Source organism: Lottia gigantea, assembly GCF_000327385.1.
Source record: "Lottia gigantea unplaced genomic scaffold LOTGIsca_14, whole genome shotgun sequence".
NCBI classification, from domain to species: Eukaryota; Metazoa; Mollusca; class Gastropoda; family Lottiidae; genus Lottia; species Lottia gigantea.
In genome coordinates, this window is record NW_008707617.1 from 2,065,494 (window position 1) to 2,073,418 (window position 7,925).

The following is a 7,925-nucleotide window of genomic DNA, read 5'->3' on the forward strand; positions in this document are numbered from 1 at the left end:
CAATATTCGCTGAAAGAATTGGCACTTTATATTTACCGTTATTTTATAGTAAGACGTTAAGCATGCCTTTTTTGACTGAAAGAAAATATTGAATAACTTGATCTCGTCTGGAGAAGTTTCGGATTATTGTTAGTGTATCTAAAGAAACGCATTATTTACTATTTTGAATAATTGTATTTTTTTTTGCTAAGAAAATGACACGTTTAAGATTCCGCAAATACAGTGGTTTTGAGTTTAAGTAGGCGTATACCACGTAAAAGCACACCTGAAACTGCATTCTATACTAAGTGGACATTTAATCTAATAAAAGGAGCCATGTTAGTACTAACATTATTATAAGGGTACTAGGTATTTTAATGGATATCGTCAAAGAATTGTGTACAGGTTATTTTTAGCCTCGAGATTTACTTAAAGGACGACAGCCCATTTCAATATATATATGTAATAACTACATTAAAACAATTAAACAGTAATTTACATGTTTTTTGAAACAAAGACTAATATTCCCTAAATTTGGAAATATTTTCGATTAACATTTTGCTCGGAGAGATAACTATTTTTGGCCATATTTCATAAAAAAAAACCTCTTTGATATTCCTTGATTATTTTAGTACGGGGATGATAGACGACAAAAACTTTTCAAATCATTACGAATGCACGCAATTCTACTTAAAATCAGTCTGTTGATCGAATGATACATTTTGCAACGTCGGTATACAAGTTGAAAACAGAAGACAATTTGAAGTGAAATTAGCGACCCTTTCTTTTGCTCGCTGTCCACATAGGCCTTTAAACCTTTCAGGACCAAGGGACACATGTGTCCCAAATTTTTAAAGTTGTGTAAAATTTTAAGTAACTGCACAATTTCCGTGTGTGTTTTTCTAATTATTTATTTGAGTTTCACTGCAAATAATTATGGAAATCGTAAAGACTAAAGATGATTTCTGTTGATAACGTCATCAGATGAAAATGTCCATTTTATTAAATTCAAATATGTGTCTTTGGGGGTTTCAAGAGGGCCCTCTATACATATTCATAGTTCTAGCCTTTATGAATTTGCAATGTTATTAATTTCTGTAAACATACATAAAGAAATGTTTCAATGTTATCCGTAAATTTGATCAAAATATGCAAAATATTGCATTGGGACACATATGTCCCAGTGGTCCTTGAAGGCAAACACCTCTCCTCAAAGGATGATTACTCTCAATCACAACAAAGGACAGATAACTTTCAGAAAAAGGGCGGTAAATATTAGTCTTTCAATAAATAGGCCTACATCATGAATGTTAGGGAAAAACGTTTCTTGATTAAGCCTGAAGAGGTTGAGCAGATTCTATTTGCAGACAACAGTGACTGTGAAAGTGATTTAGGACTAGATGATGAAGATCAGGGCTTTCTAGATGCTGATGTAGATAATGTTGGTGCCGAGATAGTTATTGAGGAGGTAGAAAAGGACTTGTCTGATCAAAATGACGTAGAGGTAAATGAGCCTGCAACAAAACGTCCAAAGGTAGACCTGAACTTTTTGTGGCGCAAAACCGATGCCAACACTGAAGAACTTATATCTATGCCTGCTTCCGATTATCGATTATCGATAAAACGCATCTATGATGTCAATCCCGATCCTATACATTTCGAATGTTATGCCACGTAAGCGTTTTGAACAAATCCGTGCTGCTCTCCATTTCGCTAATAATGATGAAGTCACTGTTTCTCGGTCTGATCCGTCATTTGATAGAGCTATCAAGGTCCGGCCACTTATCAACCACTTCAACAGAAGCTTTCAGGGAGTATTAGAAGCAACAAAGCATCAGTCAATAGACGAGCATATGGTGAAATTCAAAGGTCACAATTCAATGAAACAGTATATAAAAAGTAAGCCAATAAAATGGGGTTTCAAGCTCTGGTGTCGCTACGACTCTTTAACCGGCTACTTGTATGAAATTGACTTGTATACGGGAAGGAAGGCTAACACACAATATGGGTTAGGAGACAGTGTTGTGCATCAATTGACACAATCTTTAGATGGATCTGGATGTGAAGTTTACATCGATAACTTCTTCAACAGTCCAATCCTACAATATGATCTCTTTCAAAAGCAGATTATGTCATGTGGAACTGTTCGTGTTAATCGTAAGGGGATGCCGAAAACCTTTACATCTGATAACGGTATGGATCGGGGTGATATAGACTCCGTCACAGCAAATGGTATCAACTGTGTCAAATGGGTGGACAACAGAGCAGTGTATTTGCTTTCAAATCTTATTCCTGCATCTGCAAAGGTGACTGTTAAAAGAACAAAAACTGGTGCCGCTGATAGGATTGATATCGACTGTCCGACCATGGTTCAACTATACAACAAGTATATGGGTGGAGTTGACTTGATGGATCAGAAAAAAAGGGACATATGACCTAGACAAAAGATCGACAACAAAATATTATCTAAGACTTTTCTTTGATCTACTAGAAATAGCTGTTGTTAATTCGTGTATCGTCTTCAATAAAACTCTGGAAATGAAAGAGTCATCAACCAAAGCAATGACCTGTTTTGAATTCAAACGAGAAATAGCCATGGGTCTCATAGGCAAATACAGCAACAGATCCAGATCACATCCTCAAGCTGTATGTCGTTCATCGTCTATCGGTACTAGCTGTACCCCTGATCATATGCTTATCAAAGTCACTTCTCGTAAAAGATGCGTAAATTGCGCAAAGTCGAAAAAAGAAAACCGTACCTTCAACATATGTAATATATGTCAAATTCATCTTTGCTTCACTTCCGAGAGAAATTGCTTCGGAATACACCACAGTAAATAAAACCTTGTGAAGCTCAAAACATTTGTTAAAATTTTGTATGTTATCTTCACTTAATGTTTTTTAAAAGATCCTAAATGTAATGAATTTTTCATCAAATTGGTTGTTTCGTTGAATTTTTCTGAATTTATAAACATAAATCCGCAATAATCTGCCTTGTGTTTTACCCACTAATATTCTAATATACCCACCAAACAACAAGGAACATAATTGAAAATTTACCCTCATAATCGATGTCTATATGGTCAGTCGAAATGCATATAAAGGTTACAAACACGTTGTAGAAAAATTTTCCTTTTAGGACCACAGGGACACATGTGTCCCAGCAAATATCACGTGACCTAATTTGCATTTTTTGATACAGATTTCAAAAATATGTTTTCCAACCCACTATTCCCTAGAAAAATCAAACACGAAACCTTTACCACATCTAGAAATCTTATGGTCCTGAAAGTGTTATGTATGGGAAAAAAAAACCTAGCCTTCTCTGTCCAGTATTATTTCCTACTTTATGTTCTACTTATACGCCTAAGGCATTGAAACGACCTCAACAAACGACCAGATGAATACAGGTCCTAGATACAGTTAAAATCCAATAATTGAAGTGCACTTCAATACAAATTTTAAGTCGATACCACTTGATTATTTCAAGTATTGTTGACAATTTCTAGTTTCTGTGGCATTCCTAATTTACACAAACTAGAACGAGTGAGGGTGAATTTTTATTAAGATTTAGTTGAGAAGAGGTACACGAGATATAGAAACGTAGCATATTCGCTTAAATTGTGACCTAAAGCAACATTTGTCTCCTGAGGCATTTACAGAATAAAAATATCAAATAAAGCTAGGTTATGAAAAATTTATATTAGTCGGATTGTTGTTTGAAGAAAAAAGAAATTCTCGTGGGAAACATAGTTTTTATTGTTTTCATTTTTGAAAGAAATTGGAACTGTGACAATTGAATTTGGAAATTGGCTATTTGGGTGGAATTACTCGATCAGATCACGTTATTCAAGCAGTATAAATAATACCATCTACATTAATCCAAACGAATAATTGGTTCCATAATTATTCAAATGACGTTATAACTTCTCTTCTTTTATACAATTGCCATTCCATTACTCGCTTAATTATACATTCCAAGTCACAACGACATCTCATTTTTGACACTGGCGCTTCTATCTTGTGTGGGTCTTTATTACTATCATTGTTAGAATGATAGATTAGTCACTTAACTTATACTGTATTTGAAGTAAACGTTTAAATACCAGGCTATGGTGTGTTATCTTTTCAGTTTAGAAAAATACTCAATACTTCCAATCTGGATTCAGCAAGTGTTAAATTGTTTTCCCGATTTCTTTCAACCCCCTTTTAGACACTGTCATTATAAATTTGATGAAGACATCGGTCACTCGTTATGGCTGGACGTTATTGAATTAGTGATAAAAGACCATTATTCCATTATTCGGTAACTATACACCTAATACAATTAGAACAATTTTAATTAACATATTTTGTTTTCCTGAGATATCTTAATAGTTGTTGTTGATGGATTAAAATATTCAACATGAATCGTCTGAACATTCCAAAACTTCCTCTACTTTCTGGCCAGTGGTATTTTTATATTATCTAATAAAAACCACTAAAATATGGTTTGATGGCTGAAAAGAGCCTCCTTGACCACAGTTGATATTTTCCATTTCCTTCCTTTTCAAGGCAGAAAATATCCACACAAATTTAGAAATTAATAAAAGAATATTTTTAGTGGTAATTTTATTTGATCATACTTAAGGGTTAATTGAAGGTTTAAATTACTCATGTTCAACGTGTACATGACACATATTATACCGTTTTCTTCAACAAAAATATATATTAAGTAAATTTGTTGGAAAATCAAACACTATCATCTACCATCTACCTAAAAGTTCTAGGGATTTTAAGTATAGGATAAAACACGGCCGAGGATTTAATCACTAGGGAAATCCGAGGGAAAAGGTTTTAAATGTCATAAAAACCCGAGGGAAAGTGTTTTATCTGACTTATAAACCGATATTGAACCTTTATTTTAATTTTTATCGCCAAAACAAAAATACATTCTTATTATCAAGTTTTCAGTATTAAAAAGCACTATAAAAAATGATTTGTATCCTAAGACAATTTTATAAAAGAGGCACACAGATAATGATTGAAAGGTACTACATTACTAAGAGATTGTCTTAATCTGCCCTCAGATATAAGATGTAAGAATAAAGAATTTGGGTAAGTCTTGTACTTCAGAAGAAATAACTTGTGCAAGACGTGTACCTCAGAAGAAATAATCTGGGTAGGTCTTGTAACTCAGAATAAATAATCTGGGTAAGTCTTGTACCTCAGAATGAATAACTAACCTGGATACGACTTGTCCCTCAGAATAAATAACCTCAGTAAGACTTGTATCTCAGAATAAATAACCTGGGTAAGTCTTGTACCTCAGAATAAATAACTTGGTAAGTCTTTTAACTCAGAATAAATAACCTAACCTGGGTAAGTCTTGTACCTCAGAATGAATAACTAACCTGGGTAAGTCTTGTACCTCAGAATGAATAAACTGGGTAAGTCTTGCACCTCAGAATGAATAACCTGGGTAAGTCTTGTACCTCAGAATAAATAACCTTAGTAAGTCTTGTACCTCAGAGTAAATAACCTTGGTAAGTCTTGTACCTCAGAATAAACAACCTGGTTAAGTCTTGTACCTCAGAATAAACAACCTTGGTAAGTCTTGTACCTCAGAATAAATAACCTGGGTAAGTCTTGTACCTCAGAAAAACTAACATGGGTAAGTCGTGTACCTCAGAATAAATAACCTGGGTAGGACTCTGAATCAGTTTTGCTGCCCAGTGAAATTTCACCTGAATCATTCGACAGGTAATATGCGGAAATAATGATTTCTACACCTGCCACAATTGTAATACAGCTTACCGTCGGAATTTAAGAATTCTCATGTTTAACCATACTTTGACGACTCTGACAGAACTGTTAAGAACAAAATTATCCTTACACTTGTCTTATACACCGTATATCAATCAGACGAACAATTTTCCGGTAACCCAATTTGGTGGCAGAGAATAAACTAGTGAAAGATCAATATGAAGTCCTAATTTGGGGTATATTTTAAGGAATCATGCGATTTCTGTACATTTGTGGCACTTCTGAAGACTATTTACATAATATATTATATTTAGGGTGCAAATGAACCCAAAAAGACGAGTTGTCGCCTTGAAGGGTCATACAGCTAATAACTTTGTAAAAGCTGGATTCAAAGGAGAATCTCTGTAAGTTGAACTTGAAACATCCTATATAGGAGATCAGACCTGGGGCGTTCATATATTATGCTTTTAGTGTGAAACAAAATATTGAGTATTTCTATTATTGATAACCTAGTCATTATATATTCCTTTTTAACGTCATTTTATGATTGATTGAAGAAGTAACATGAAAGTTAGTTTTGCAGAAAAAAAAACACTATTATAATGAGACGAGGTTGCGGTGTCACAGACAAAAATATGTTCGCAAATATAATCAAAATAAGACAAACTTTAGAAGCATTGGAAATCACCAATTAGACAGGGTTTCAATGGTCAATGGTTTCACGTACATAGCTATTGTTATATTTCCAGGAAAGTTATTTGGCATTAATAACAATGAGATCGTCCCCCGTTAAAATATTTTTATTTATATCTATCCAACAAAAATTACCGTATCAAGCATTCACGTTTTTTTAATGTTTGGCGTCCACTACCCTTGAATATCTTTTATTAAACCTCGAGTAATCTATCATGTGAGGGGAATTGAAATTGTTTCAGACAGAAGCTGTTCTCGGTGCATATATCAGCTCTGATCGTCCTGACCGAAAGGTGACTCGTTCTAAACAAACGCCAAAGGTTCGACAATCTGTTCCGGAACACATTGACGACGTCATGGAATCTCAAAGGTCGTCAGGCAAGCGTCGTAACACCTCCATGAACGTAATACATAAAGGAGCAGTATTCGCGTGGCGAAGGCGCTGAAAAACGATATATGCATAGATCGCAGTTGTCTTTCGTGGAAGTGAAGGTTTGAGACACAATGAAGTATATTTTACTAATCGCATACATAGGTCTTTGTCATATAAAATGTATATCAATCTAAGACTGTCAAATTCAAATGAATTTGTTACATAGGAAAACAGCGATTAACAGGCAGCTTAACACTATTAAAGCGAGTATTTGGAAAAAAGTAGCCAGTTGTCACGCAATTTGAAAATAAACATCGTGTTTCACATTCTCTCATCTATAATTTGTCTTTTTTTTACGGTAAATACGTAGAGATTGCTATAATTTTCTTGGCATTTTTGAAAAAAATTCTAGTAATTGAAACAAATTCATGTTAATTATTGGTAGTTATGTTTCTTTCAGCCAGCGACAACTGGCTTTAATCTCTTCAAATATCATATTTCATGGTGTATTTCCACCTAGCGTTTATCAATATTTATTAACCAATTATCATAATATATATTATATTAAATCAAGAATAATAGATAGCTTATTCTTATATTGCGGGGCAAGAATTATTCCTGGTTTGAAGAAACATGCAACTTACTAAGTAACACCTCCTCTTAGGAGGAGTCCACTACTAAACCATCTTTTCTCCCGATTTTGCAAAGGAAATTGCTTGTGATTTTCATATAATCTCATATATAGGTTGGTAAAATCTCCTGACCACAGCCTGATTGAGAAGGTTAAAATGGGCATATCGAAGAACACGTGCGTCATCCTTTTTGGGGGGTGGGGGGGATATAACATTCTCGTCGACAGCTGATGTTTTTAGTGCTTCACAGATAAAATTATTCAATTAAGAAACCCTGTCTTTGGATGTGAATGGTTATATAAATAAAATCAATTTGTTTGTTTTCGCTTATGAGTTCAATAATCTTTGGGGTTAACATGACTTGCCATAGCGCATAGCAAAATGATGTCATATTGTCTCAATGCGTAACTAATTGGACTCATGGAATCGGGTAACCGACCATAAGTCAATAAGTCCAAGAGGCAGGGTTCAATTTTGGTTGAAAATTTTACTATGCAATTAGT

The 7,925-nt window shown here is 34.2% G+C and overlaps 1 protein-coding gene across 1 annotated transcript; it reads left to right on the forward strand.

The window, feature by feature from the left end:
* Window positions 1–1,282: 1,282 nt before the first annotated feature.
* On the forward strand, window positions 1,283–6,863 carry LOTGIDRAFT_157502 (hypothetical protein; the record flags this gene model as incomplete). Its single annotated transcript, XM_009049709.1, has 2 exons — window positions 1,283–1,483; window positions 6,660–6,863. The coding sequence occupies 2 exons, from the start codon at window positions 1,283–1,285 to the stop codon at window positions 6,861–6,863; spliced, it is 405 nt and encodes a 134-aa protein (XP_009047957.1).
* Window positions 6,864–7,925: the final 1,062 nt, after the last annotated feature.